Genomic DNA, 14,210 nt, shown 5'->3' with positions numbered 1-14,210 from the left:
TGGTTGGAATATTTATTTCTTAATTAAGCAGCAAGCAAAATGAAAAGACCGGAGCTCCTTTCTTTACTTGGATTTTGCATAGTCTAGGCCAGAATAACATAAAATATATTTATTTAACAACCGTGTTTGAAGGATTAAAAGTTCCTCTGATCACTCCAGTCATCCTATTCAAACTCTCTTACTCTTTTTCGCACAATTGTCAAAACAAATACCAGGTATTTGCTCAAAGTCTATTTTGGATTAGTATACATTTCAGCAATTTGGAAATATCTTACATATGATTAATCCGAATGTGGTTTAATAAGAGCTTCAAAATCTATAAATGCTAGCCTAGCTTACCCAAGAATCTTCATTACAAATTTACCATCAAACTTTACACATTTTCAGCTTTCTTCTTCTTGGGGCCATGCAACGTACAGCATCGTCAGCCAAGAAAACTGGCCAACTGCTTTTCAGATACCGAAATCAAATACTAACACCTAATCAGCGGCAAAAACCATGTGATGTGTTCATCAATCACCGAGGAATCGATACGAAGAAAAATGTTGCAGGATTGCTCTACGATCATCTCAAAAGACTAGGGGTAAGCCCCTTTTTGGACAGCAAGAACATGAAACCAGGCGACAAATTGTTCGAAAAAATTGACGTGGGAATTCACCAATGCAAGGTTGCAGTGGCCGTGTTTTCACCAAATTATTGCAAATCCCACTTTTGCCTGCACGAATTGGCTCTAATGATGGAGCTAAAAAAGAAGGTTGTACCAATTTTTTGCAACGTAAAACCTTCTGAACTCCGTGTTATGGACAACCGTACCTGTACATCGGAGAATTTGGAGCGGTTTAGCCGGGCTCTGGAGGAGGCGAAATACACAGTTGGACTCACATTTGATACGTCAACAGGGTGAGCATTCACGTTCTTTGGAATATTACATGCATGCGCTAGTATGTTCACACTACACGGTACACACACCAGAAAAAAAAATACGGACACACACACCTATCTACGTATGTTTGCATGCATATATACGTATTTCTTCTCACACACAGACGTACCACAATAAAAAAAACAAAAAAACACACACACACACACACCCACTGCGGTAGAACACTTAAAACAACACACAGATGTCTATGTATGTCTGTATATATACGTATTTCTTCACACACATATGTATATATGTATGTATGTATGTCATGACTATATGGAGAAACAAATCTGATGTACTTTCGCTCTTAATTTCTGAATAGGGATTGGTCAGAATTCCTAACAAGTGCCTCAGATGCGGTAATGAAGAATTTGGTGGAGGTTGAAGGAGACCGGACGTATTGGAGGAGACACAAGTTTTCTTCTTCGTAAGGTTTAGGCACAAAGACCAGGGTGGAGCAATTTATACGCACAATCTTTAACTAGACTTCATTTAATTCATTTATTGATTCCTTTTTGTTTTTCTCCGATTAGTTTGTTCCATTAATCAAGTCCTTAAAAGCTCTGGGAGACTACATTTTAGCTCTCTACTAGATTTTGCACAGTCTTACCCTTCATCTGAAGTCAAAATTCATAATGCTAGTCGGCCAAAGGGTTGTAGCTAATTAGCTTTAATATCTCGACAACAATGTAAATGTGTCTGCAGATAGTTGTAAAAGCTGTGTCCATTGTAACTCTTACACATTCATTTTTCTTCTCCTAATAAACGACTGATCTCAGTAGTTAAAGACTCTCTTGCACCTTTTTTTTTTTTTTTTTTTTTTTGGTCTAAGCGCAACTCTCTTGCACTTCTGTTTGAAGCGCCAGCTATCCCCTCAAATACTTTATGCAACTATTAAGGAACAGCCAGACTTGTCTGATTGTCTCTGGACTCTGATGGTAATAAAACTATGAGAGAACTACACAAATGTTGACAATGGGTGATCTCCCTCAGAGGGAAGAGTAGTTAAACACCATGAAAAAAAACAAAGAAATCCAGGTTTTTGTGAAATTTGATACTATGACAAGTTATTCCGCTATTTTTCCCCTCAAAGCAGTTGAGGAACTTGGAGAAAGAGCCCTGATACTCTTCCCATCAAAAGGCATTTCAGTTATATCGTGTCAAGCAATCCTCTTCGCACTGAACTGATAATCAATCATTTTCGATCCATATCTTTGATCATTGGATTCTTGCTAATGTTTCTCCATCTGTTCTGCATTTCTATGGTTAATGAGATATAATGCTGCAAAATAAACAAATAACATAAGCATCAATGCATTGCTAATAGCTTTATATGCTTATTGGAGATGCCAATTACCGGGAAAAAGCTGCCTAAGCTGATTAATCAACACTTATAGTACAGCCAGTTCTAGTTGGCATAGATTTCTTATAAAATAAGTGCCATCAAATAAGCGTGTGTTTCTTTTTCCATAGTATGCCTTGGATTTCCTTTGATGTCACCTAATCTTTTTCACACATGATTTCTAACAGCATTGAGACAATGGCTGTCCTGATCACAGTCGCAACCACGAAAGTTGTCTTACTTCATACATTAATTTCGTAGAAAGAAGAAACTGAAAATATAGCCGATCTGTCTTGGTAATTCCTATAACGCGTAGCACTTAGCAGTGATCATTGCTTGCTGGCAAGTTTCATTTCCATTTCCTCTCCATGAAGAAAATGATAGAATCTGCGCATTAATGGTTAATATGATTCTATGCTTTCTGCTCCTATCCATTGTTATACTTGCTCTGAGATCTTGCTGTAAAATATTAGGAGAGGAATGTCTGGCATGGGAGCTACACTATTATTTGAACTATGTTTTGCTTTTTTTTTTTCGCCAGGATTTATTTTTCAACTCTTAGAAGGCGTCAAGTTATCCTTGACGGTATTTCAGGTACAGCAGTGAATCGCAATATCATGCAAGAATCAACTAAATACACCAATTTTTGAAGAATCGACAATTTGACCATCGAGGTAAACCTAAGACATACATTTCCCTGAGAAAAATAAAACCAACAAAAGTTCGCTTTATCTCCACACTTCTGACAAATCAAAGAACCACACTTGAAAGAATCTGGTGCTAACGTTAGAATTTCGAGCTGATGGCTTCCAGATTGTGGATGGAAAATACAGTCTCGAGCTCTTTCAACGCAGAATTTTCGGGGCACATATCTTACAGCATTTGTGTGCAAACTGCCAAACTAGGCAGCTGCAGTTGCACTTGTACACTTGTTATCGTTTGGTTCGTTCCATGAACTAGAATACCACATTTCGCAATTTGTCACTTTTTAGCCTCCTTTAGGTAAAGGCTGTCCAAGATTGTTGTGGAAGAAGCTAATGGATTCTAGTTCACGAGTTTTAGACTCCCGCACTCATTATTATGTTACATTCTTTTTTTTTTTTTTTAAATATCACTTTTTAGCCTCCTTTAGGTAAAGGCTGTCCAAGATTCTTGTGGAAGAGGCTGATGGATTCTAGTTCTGAATTTGGCTCTGTTGCATGATGGAGCTGACCTTTCTCACAAGAAACCAAGCTAAATGGGCAAGAAAAGTATAATCAAGAGTGTTTTGTTTTATAATGGTTGGAATGGAATGTCTTTGACCAAGAAAATTATTTCCACTCTCTATTGTTGGAAGACCGTGGACCGTTAGTCCAATCCAAAAAGCTATCATTCATCTGAGTTTCTCTTGATGCAGCTGCCTTGTGACGAAAGTGCCCATTTCACTGTTGTTTGACCTTTTTCTCTTCAAAACCGCCATTTTTACTTTTCTCTTCTAAGGTCAATTATTTCGAAAATTAGATACTTGTTTCAGAAAGAGAAGGATTGAGCACGATACTTTTCCTAAGCGGGAAAAAAATACAAGTCTCAACTCTCAAGTCTCAAGCCCTACTTTTTTTAACGCCCAATTCAGAAACTGGTTTTAGCAACCCCGTGAGCTACCCATGGTATTATATTTGAACACGCCGTATGTCCTTTCACATTGTGTCTCGTACGAAACTAGAATTTGTATTTGAACAATTCTTTCAAGCCCTTAATTTGACTTTGAAATAATTTCAGGTCCGTTTGGATGGTAGATTATTTAAGAAATATTATCTTAAATAATGAAGTAATATTGTAGAACTTTTGTGATATAATGCATGTATGATAGAAAGGTAATTGAAAATTGTGTTTATAATACAAGTAAAACAAAATTTGCATACTTTTTTTGTGCAAATCTTGATAACCAAACAGATCTCTGAGTTTCAGGACAAGTGCATTTACATCCCCTTACGAACAAACAAGTGGTTTCACAAAGGGGGTTTTCTGAATTAATTAAAATGTGACTCAGTCACTACTACGTTTACAAAATTTATGATTTTTTTTCTCCCATTTTTTGGCATCTATACTAATATTATAATTTTCCTCTATCTTCTCAGTACTTTGGTAGATGAACAATTCCTTTCAAAAAAGGCAGAACGAGAAAGAGACATTTCTTTTCAACCAAAAACAGGACAATTTCTTTTCACATGTACAAATTTCTTGTTGGAACCATTTTTAGTCCTCGACAATACATTCCCAACGCTTTCCTTCTTTCGGTTTATCCTATCCAAAACATAGCGGAAATGGACAGAAAAGTTGAAACTAGAGGGCCAACCGGCTGCCCCTAATCCGTTCTGGACAAAGCGACATTGAGACCTCAACCAATCTATGCTCCAGCCGGGTTTTGAAGGAGTGAAAAATGGAAAAAGAAAAATCAACAGATAAACTCAAAAGAATCTAACTTTGCAATTGATAGCAACAGTAAATAGACATTTATCTAAATAATAATAATAATCGATTACTGTCTGGGGCATGTCTAATCCCAGCTCATCCCAATGCTTGAAACCTGTCATTTTTTTAATCCAAAGAGTTTCACAACAGGGTGCTTTACCTTTTTCAATTGATGCTGTAGCAGATATTTGAAGGAGTTTTCTTGGAAAGTAGCATCTCTAACAGACGGGATCCTATTGCTCGAAAACCCTCAGGCAAATCCCTGATTATGAGGAACTTGCTGTTCTTGCAGCTGAGACACTTTGTGAGCATGCATCTCTTTACTAAATTCCTCCTCCTTTGCATAGCATATGGTAGCCATTTATCCCCTTATATTTCTAGCAGGGAACCTTGCATGCATTAATCTTGAACTGCATTTGTAGAAACATGCATGATGATGTTCATTTTTAATTCTAGCTTTACTTAGTTGACATATTTGGACGGCTCCATTCGTTTCAAATTGGATGTGTCATGTAATCTTGCATTCATCTCAAAAAATTACCTCATATTTCATATGTACATCAAAGAATTCTTGGCATTTACTTTCCTAGAATATACAAATATGAAAAAAAAAAGATTTGTACTCCCATTAGTTATCAACTATCTCTTTAGTACTCACATGGAAATTACATCAAATTCAGTGGGCAACAAGTGTTTTCTTTCCTTTCCTTTTCTTTTTTTTTTTGAATTATTGTAAATGACGAGGTCTATACCTGCGCTCTAAATTTTAACCTAATCCCTAGTTAACTACAAGTGCACGGGTCATGCATCGTAGTAGATAAGAAAATTAGGATCGATCCCACAGAAAAATCAACTATGAATTACTAAGGCTTTTGGCTCCCTTTATTATCTAAACTTACCAACAATTTCAACTAGACTAATCAACTAAATGCTAAAGTAGTACAATGCAAGTTAATAACTCGAAGTAATTCAACTAAACATCAATATTTTAGGGTATAGAATCCACCAAATGTACCTAAACATGAATAAATTAGCTAAATATCACTAATATTCTTGTCTTGTTAAGGATGCATTTCTCTCAAACTATTGGAACTTGCTTTCGCCAATGAATCGAACTTAGTCTACGCAAGCATTTCCCAACTTTCGTGGTGAAATCTCAAGCATAAACCAGCTTCTAGCACAAGATTGAAGGGGGATTTGGAGAAAGGGAGCTGATTCAAGACAAAATTGAAGGATTATTTGATTTTTACATCACCTTAGACCATCGTGTTGTCTCTCTTGTTGAAAGAGATGAAGACAAGTTCGAAGGAGTTCGTTGTTGTTCTCTGTTGTTGGAGATGAAGACAAGCTGAAGATTTGGAGAAAGTGTTACTTTGTTGTTGTTGTTCCAAAAGTAGAGATTTGGGAAAAGTGCTTTTTGTTTCCTGGTGTCTATGTCATAAGGACAAGATGTCCTTTTAAATTCCTTTTCGGTCCAAGAGGGGAAAAAAATTGGTGGGAAAGAAATGGAGGGAGAATGAAAACTTTTCCTGACGAATTGATGTGGGGAAAGTAACTTTAGACAATGAAATAAATAGAAAAACACGTTTAAAGTAGCAGCACCTTTTGAAGGACATTTGCTTGACGGGTCGTCATACAAAGCATGGTTTTCCTAACGAATAGGTTTCTTGTCACGAAAAATTTGTCACGAAAGAAATGATTTTTTGTAGTGTTACTAAAGTTTCTCTATTATTTAGACTATCAATGAATTATAACAAATTTAACCTACTAAAATTATACAAAATAACAAATAAAAACTCCTTACGTTGTGGTATCCCTAACTACTCATGCAAGTACTATATTTGGATCATTGAGTACTACATCTAGGCTAGTTATGGTGTAATTTCCTTATGCATTTGAATCCTACTTTCGTAGTGAATCAATTATACTTATAACTAATCCATACCTATTCTCATAGTTATGAAATTAGTTACAAGTTCATTTCTTCAGTGAAATTACATGAAATGAATCACTAAAAACCACATAGGTGCACCTCTACTTTCGTGAGTGTACTCCCTATGTTTAGCACTTCTTAAACTAGTGTTAAATCTCAATTTTCATTGTAGAAACAACACCTTAGATAATCACAATCAATAGTACCAGATTAATCATGATTTAAAGAGCCAAAGTGCTAAATAACTTGCTCAAATCATAGCAATCAAATAACCAGATAATAAACACTAACAATTATAGAAAGTTCAACCAAACCCAAGGCATAAACTTTAGAGACACATATTTAACACAAAATCCAGAACTTACATATCAACTAAACTTAGAATTCAATACAAAAGATAAAGAGTTGGAAAAGAGATAACTCTTGTCACATGAGTTTCAACTCCTCTTTCTTCATCTTCATTTTCATCATAATCTAGTTAATATACAAGAATGGATGAACTACTAGCTAAACTATCCTACACTAAGGAAATGGAAGAACTATATTTTTGCACTCTTCTAGCTTCTCCCGTATGATCATGTCAGGCCTCCCAAATGTCTCTGCATATAAACTACTCCAAAGCTCATTTTCCACTGGTCAAACTTTCCACACTTGATTCCCAAATCTGAAATTGTTAAGATAGTCAATAACAAATGTTTTTGACTTGAAAATAAGCTACCTTTCTTGCCCTTTTGTTTTCTGAAGCATGTGTACCGAATTCCCTTGCAACTTAAAGTTGGAAAGTAGTCTGAACACGAGAAATAGCTGAACAAATTGCAGATTTCGGCTACAAAACGCGCCTACACAAAACGTGGCTTGCAGTCGCGTTTTCAATTCTGTGTTTTTGGCTTCACTTCAACTGCAATTTTCTCTATGATGAAGGTCGAACTAGCTTTTGTGTAAAACACAAAAGTTTTAGCCCTTTAAATTAGCTTTCCAATGTCTTAAAAATCATCCAAATCAGAGTTTTGTAAACTGAGATATGACCGAAATACTAACACCTGATCAAACCCCTGTTTTCAACTTTGGACAGTAGTGTTGAATTTTGGTATTTCGACTTTTTGACTGAGTAATCGGTTGAATTGGATTTTGATGTCTTCATACCGAATTTAGACCTATTTCTTAGCTTCAAAATAGTATAAAGATCACTTCAATCCAATATGTATACCTCTAGATATAGTCAAAATACGAAAATATGTTTGAGTTGTCAAAGCTGACTTTTCTTGATTTTTTTTTTTGTCCTCAAATTGCATTTCTTCCTTTTACACTTCATATTTTATTTTCACCACTTTAATCCATCATCAATCATCCAAATATCTTGTCAATGCACTTCATTTGATGATTGAATCATTAAACCTACAAAATATGAAGTTTTTACTACAAAAATCAATAGAAATGCAATGTTAGCCACTTTAACATAAAATGTAGATTTTTACCAAAATTTTAGTTATTTTAGTTATAAAACTAAATAATCAAACCAAAATTAACTAATAAAACACACTAAAAATACGTAAAATGTATTCTTATCACTATTCTCCCCTAAAAAGACAACAAAACTTGCACTTTATCAAATAAAATCAAGGTAAAATATTCACTTATCAAACTCCTCCACACTTGAATCATTGCTTGTCCTCAAGCAATCCAACAAAACACTCAACCAATAATTCAAGTGTCAAATAGAACATATGCTTTATCAAATTCAGTTCTCTCAACTCATCCTTTAACCATTATGCAATTCCTCTTAATGCATCTAATACTTATCATACTTAATAAAGTGGAATCAATTATCCCTAAATTTTATCATATTCAAATCAATCTCTCTCCCCTACTTGGCTCCACAAATAACCGATTCTTACCATCCCTTAGTGAGAATCTTCCATTTCATTTGTTTCCTCCACAAAATACTATTAACGAGGGCATCTCAAATATATACTAATCACCAATACTTGTAACGTTATAAGTGCCTTTTGATGCGAGAATCGACACTTGTAGGTAAGGACCCCCGATTGCTCAGCACTTAAACGTCAAATTTCCCACACCTTTCCATCCAAATACCTTTTTACGCATAAATCAACATTTTTAGATAAAGATTCCTGATTACTCAGTACTTAAATTTACGGTGTGAATTTATAGCTGCTTCCTCTTCTTTTTTTTTTCTTTCTTTTTCTCTTTCTTCACATTTTTTTTCAATGTTAAGAATCAACCCTCTTTCAACATGAAAAGAGAAAAAATATCACTAAGGGATAATATCACTCGTCTCTTTGTAAATTAAAGTCAAGGGAGAGATTTCATTATAGATAGAAATAAAAGTATAATTGTTCCCACTTTATTAAATATACTTTCTAAGATACATTAATCATAATCACATAAAACTAATTACAAGTCATGGGAGAAATGAATTCTTCTAAAGCAGATTTTCATTTGGTCAACGATTAGGGAAATTTGATAGCCTAATCAACTTCTTGGGTCATAGTGCAATTTTGGAAAAGATTCCGGAAAAATCTTGGCAGAGTTTTCCCTATAAATAGATGAAACTCCTTGTCAGCAAACCACAATTCAACAAGAATTCAGTCATAATGCATATTTTCACAATCATTTCCAGCATTTCTCATCAAAAGTAAAGAGTTAACATGTACTAACAACCATAAAAACCACACCCTCCCCAATACTTAATAGTCATATTGTCCTCAATGTGAAAGGAGGGCAAAGAAACAATACTCCCCTAATCAATTTGCATGAGAGATCCAGCAGTCAATACGAACATCGCGAATATCACGAACATCCCAAAATCTACTTAGAATGCAGGGGGGAAAGTACATCACAGTAGGGGAGTAAGACAATCCAAAAGACTTAACTAAAAGAAAAATAAACAAAAGAAAATCCAAAACAAAAGAAAACAAAGGAAATTAAGCTGAGGGTCCGCCGAGTTCCAAGGCTGCTTCTCCTCTGACTTCTACATGAGCTTCTTGCTCAACTTCGCCTCTGTGTTCAGGAATGGACGCAGCTTGACTCTCACTATGTACGGGAGGCGGAGTCGGTGTAGGTGAATGGTGGATTTGGAAATGGTTCTCCAAAGCACAAAGACGCTGATCATGCCTCTCCAACCTCTCTGTCATAAGGCGCGCATGTTGGTCAATGCGCTCCATTACTCTTGTCTCCATACAGCAAATAGCATTGAGGACCTAGAGATTGTTCCATGCGCTCATTCCCTACAAAATGCCATATGTTCCCGCACTAATCCATACATTTGTACATTTAGTTCACTAAGTAACACTTAAAGAAATTTTATATTTAAAAGGGCTTAAACATGGCTATTCTCCCCTAAAAAGACAACAAAACTTGCACTTTATCAAATGAAATCAAAGTAAAATATTCACTTATCAGTAAAACTTTGACTCAGTACTCTGAGGTGATCTAGGACACTCTAGAGCTTGTATTGATAAATTATACATGCTGATACTTTTGCAGTTTCAATAAATGATGTAGAGGTATTATTTGAACTGTTTCAGAAAATCAGCAGGTCCATTATTGATGACGGGCTCATCCACAAGGTATCTTCTGTTCACCGGTGAGGTTACACAAGCGACGCTTTCGAACTATCAGTTCTGGCCACACAACTTATTTTTCGTACTGATCTTGCATAAGGAAGAAAGGGCCTTCGTCAACTAATGCTTTGTGAATGTAATTTCATTCTCAGGAAGAGTTTAGCTTAGAAAAGAATCTATTTGCAGACAGGGTATGTCTTTCAATACCTTTTTCTTTAGTAGCTGTTGAAATTCATGATCATTGAGCAAATGAAAAATTCTTGGATGGAACAACTCTAAAGCTACATGGTCCATAAACTTTCCTCTTTCATCTTATTCTATTTTATTTTCTTTTGCGACGAAAATGATATATAAACTTTTATGTGATTTTGTGTTTCTTGCGCCTAAAAAGTTGTAGGAAAATATTTAGATGGATCTAATTTTTACAGAGATTAAGATTTTAATCGTTATACTGTTCTAGAAGGTACAAGTTGACGAATCTGTTCCAGGCTTACCAACGATATTATATCCATATTCTTCGCCTGAGCATACGCTGAAACGAGAGGACACGAATCCATACAAGAATTTTCCACAACGAATATATCAAACCGCAGGGGATAAAATTTGGCTGCTTTTGCCTTATTGTTCATGGTGCAGGCTGCAACCAAGCTGCTGCTTCTTCATGACTTTTACTATTAATCTACTTTGAAGCTCTCTACATTCCCTCCTTATTCCACTTTTTGTTCTGCCCTTTGACTCCTGTTTTGGTTCTGTCTTTGGTCTCTAGTCTTGATTCTACTTTGAACAACTCTCCTACGTTAAGATTATGCAACTGTGGTGACTGAATCCATGGTATTTTGTTGTGCAGCTATTTGATTTGTTTGATATTAAATACAATGGAGTAATTGAATTTGGTGAATTCGTTCGAACTCTGGGTATTTTTCACCCAAATGCACCAACAGAAGATAAAATTTTATGTAAGGTTTACATTTTGTATAATAAACCACGCTGTAATTTAGACTTGTATTCTTGTTTTGCTTCATATTTTTCTTTTGGGCAAATTACATTTTACCCCCCTATAATTTAGCCTTTTTTTACATAATCCCCATATAGTTTCAAAAGTTATACATAACCTCCTCATGGTTTAAATTAAAGTGTCAAAGTGACAGAGATAGTCACTCGTAACGGAACTTCTAAAAATGTCAAAATTGCCCTTATAAATACCTGACACATTAACCCCATATGCTTTTATATTTTACTATATAACCCCCTTATGATTTAATACTTTATCATATAACCCCCTTATAGTTTTCAAAATATACATATAACCCCCTTTGGTTAATAAATAATTTTCAACTTTACATGAGGGTATTTTTAATATTTTAAATGACTCCGTTACGAATGGTCATTCCCGTCATGTTAACATTTTAATTCAAACCATAAAGGGGTTATGTATAGCTTTTAAAATCATAGGAGGATTATGTAAAAAAAAGTTAAACCATAGGGGGGTAAAGTGAAATTTGCCCTTTTCTTTTAGGTGAATAAATCTTTAAATTAACTTGGTCCACTACTCGTTTGCTAATGTATTTTTGTTTGTTTTCCACCAGTTGGATTCAGACTCTACGATCTTAGGCAGAATGGTTACATTGAGAAGCAAGAGGTTAGTTCAACGGCATTTGTGCATCAGCTCAAAGTTAGGTTGGCTTGCAGCATGTACAATAGGTCCCAATAGCCTCCATTTTTTGAAATTTTTTTAATGGATTTTTCAATTCTGTGCCACGCGATAAGAGTAGGTAATAACAAAAACTAATGGACAAACAAGGAAGTGGGATCACTCCCTATTAAACCTTCTAACTTTAAAGGAGCATATTTCTTTCACTGTCCCTTTACCGTTTTACCCTTTTAGCAAAACTTGATATTCGGCCTTAATTGAGAGAATATACTGACAGTGTATATATTATCACGATTTGATTCATAATATATATGTAAAAGTTGAATTTCAAAAGCAATGGAATTATGATTGTTATCTCAATAGGCATAATACTTTGTATATTTTTATAGAGGAAACTGCTAATATGTTGAAAAAAGCTTCAATTTAACATCTTAAATTTTCAATTCAACATCTTCTTGTATCTTCTTGAAAAGGCTAATAAGCGTTATATTTTTAGTTGAATTTTCAACATCTTCTTGCCTAAATTCATCGTCAAAAGCTTCAGAGTTCATTCAAATCAAATTGATTTTGTACCACACTTGCCCTGAGATTAAATTCGCAAGATTCGTCATCCATTATACAAAAGAAAATGACTAATAGAAATAACTAAAATCATACAGAAAATGAAAAAAATACAACAAATATTTTCTTTGTCATTTTACCTGGCAACAGACATTGAATGCTAAAAAAAAAACCTTGCAAGCCTCCTAACATTGTAAAAAGTATCTTTGACAACGAGCTAACCATAGAAGTATAAGTAGGATAAAAGTATCTTAAGGATAGATATTTAAAACCTAGGAGGAAGTCTCAATTCTTTCTTTTCCATTTAGAATTAAAAAAAAAAAAAGTTAGACAGACCAGAAAATTGGCGCTATCCATATGGCGCTAATTTTAACTAAAATATGAGATAATGAGTAGCTGCTTAAAAAGAGTGATGAGTAAACAGCTGCCTCAAATCGTGGATCATCATTCCGTCCATTTCGGTCATTGGAATAATCAATGAAGACTGAATATCAAATTTTTCTAAAGGGTAAAATATTAAAGAGGAAGTGAGAGAAATATGCTCACTTAAATTTAGGAGGTTAATAGGGAGTGATTATTCACTTCCTTACTTATCCGTTAATTTTTAGTTATTATCCACTCTTATCCTGTGCTCTTAGGCACAGAACAGAAACCCCCCCCCCCCTCTCTTTTTTTTTTTTTTTTTTTAACTTCTATGTTCCTACAATCTGTCAGAGATAAATGATATGCACATACCACGTCTAGTTTCTTGCTGTCTTGCATATCCGTTTTCACTGATTAATCACCAGCACAAAAATTTTTACTTAAAGGAGTGTAATAAGCTAGAAAAGGATGTGCGTACATCGTTGCTCTCATCCAAATTGCCGCCTTTTAATTGGCAACAAATGCAAATATGAAAACTTTATTTATTAATAAGATTAATCTTTTCTACACTGAATATTAGATAAATGACAACTATACAAAATTTGAATTTGAAATTGAACATTTGCATACATGTTATGAATCTAACGGTGATAGTGTATACACTGTCAGTGTATATAAGATTTATCATGCTTATCAAATTAATCAAATCAACTGGCAGCTAAGGGAGATGGTACTAGCAGTACTATCGCACGAATCAGAGCTCCTACTCTGGGATCATTTCGTTGAAATAATTGTGGATAAGGTGAAAATTCTCTAGACGATTATGTTTTGTTCATTCTAAAATTCCTCCAACTTTTCTATGTTGTAGACATTCAAAGATGTAGATACGAGAGGTGATGGCAGGATTGATCTAGATGAATGGAAAGGTTTTGTATTAAAGAATCCATCTCTTCTGAAGAACATGACTCTTCCTTATCTGAAGTCTGATAACCTCTCAAAGTTGTCGGTCAAATTAAATCTTCTTAACGTGTCAAATATGATCACCAAGGTAAAATCCTCAAAGTTTTCTTTGGACTTTGGAGCAGTAAATAAAACAAAAAAAAGTGCTTAAAATAGGGATAATTATTCTGAAAGGAAAAGCTATGTCAACATTCATTTGCAAATTCAAATTGGAAAAGAATCCTCCCGAAGGAAAAATTCTGAATTAAGGGAATTTTTTGATAAACTACATGTCAGATTCTAGCCCCTAAAAAAAGGTCAGCTAACGTAGTTATTTGGCCTGTCCAGGGACTTAAACTTTAGCATTTCCCAGCTTTGTGGTGAGCTCTGACATTGAAGATCTAGAAATCGAGGTTGATGGTTAAGAAAAATTTGTAGCTTGGAATCTCAATAGTAACTGG

The 14,210-nt window shown here is 34.7% G+C and overlaps 1 protein-coding gene and 1 pseudogene across 1 annotated transcript; both read left to right on the top strand.

Annotated features, from left to right (window-relative positions):
• Nucleotides 1-406: 406 nt before the first annotated feature.
• LOC113723892 (probable 2' cyclic ADP-D-ribose synthase BdTIR) lies at nucleotides 407-1,471 on the top strand. The gene is made up of 2 exons (XM_027246853.2): nucleotides 407-900; nucleotides 1,248-1,471. The coding sequence occupies exons 1-2, from the start codon at nucleotides 407-409 to the stop codon at nucleotides 1,354-1,356; spliced, it is 603 nt and encodes a 200-aa protein (XP_027102654.1). The 3' UTR covers nucleotides 1,357-1,471.
• A 147-nt stretch (nucleotides 1,472-1,618) lies between these two features.
• Nucleotides 1,619-14,174, top strand: LOC113723891 (calcineurin B-like protein 7; annotated as a pseudogene).
• Nucleotides 14,175-14,210: the final 36 nt, after the last annotated feature.

The sequence above is a fragment of the Coffea arabica genome, chromosome 2c (genome assembly GCF_036785885.1).
Source record: "Coffea arabica cultivar ET-39 chromosome 2c, Coffea Arabica ET-39 HiFi, whole genome shotgun sequence".
In the NCBI taxonomy this organism is placed as follows: domain Eukaryota; kingdom Viridiplantae; phylum Streptophyta; class Magnoliopsida; order Gentianales; family Rubiaceae; genus Coffea; species Coffea arabica.
Note: the sequence above shows the minus strand (reverse complement) of the source record. Positions and strands in the feature narration are given on the sequence as shown.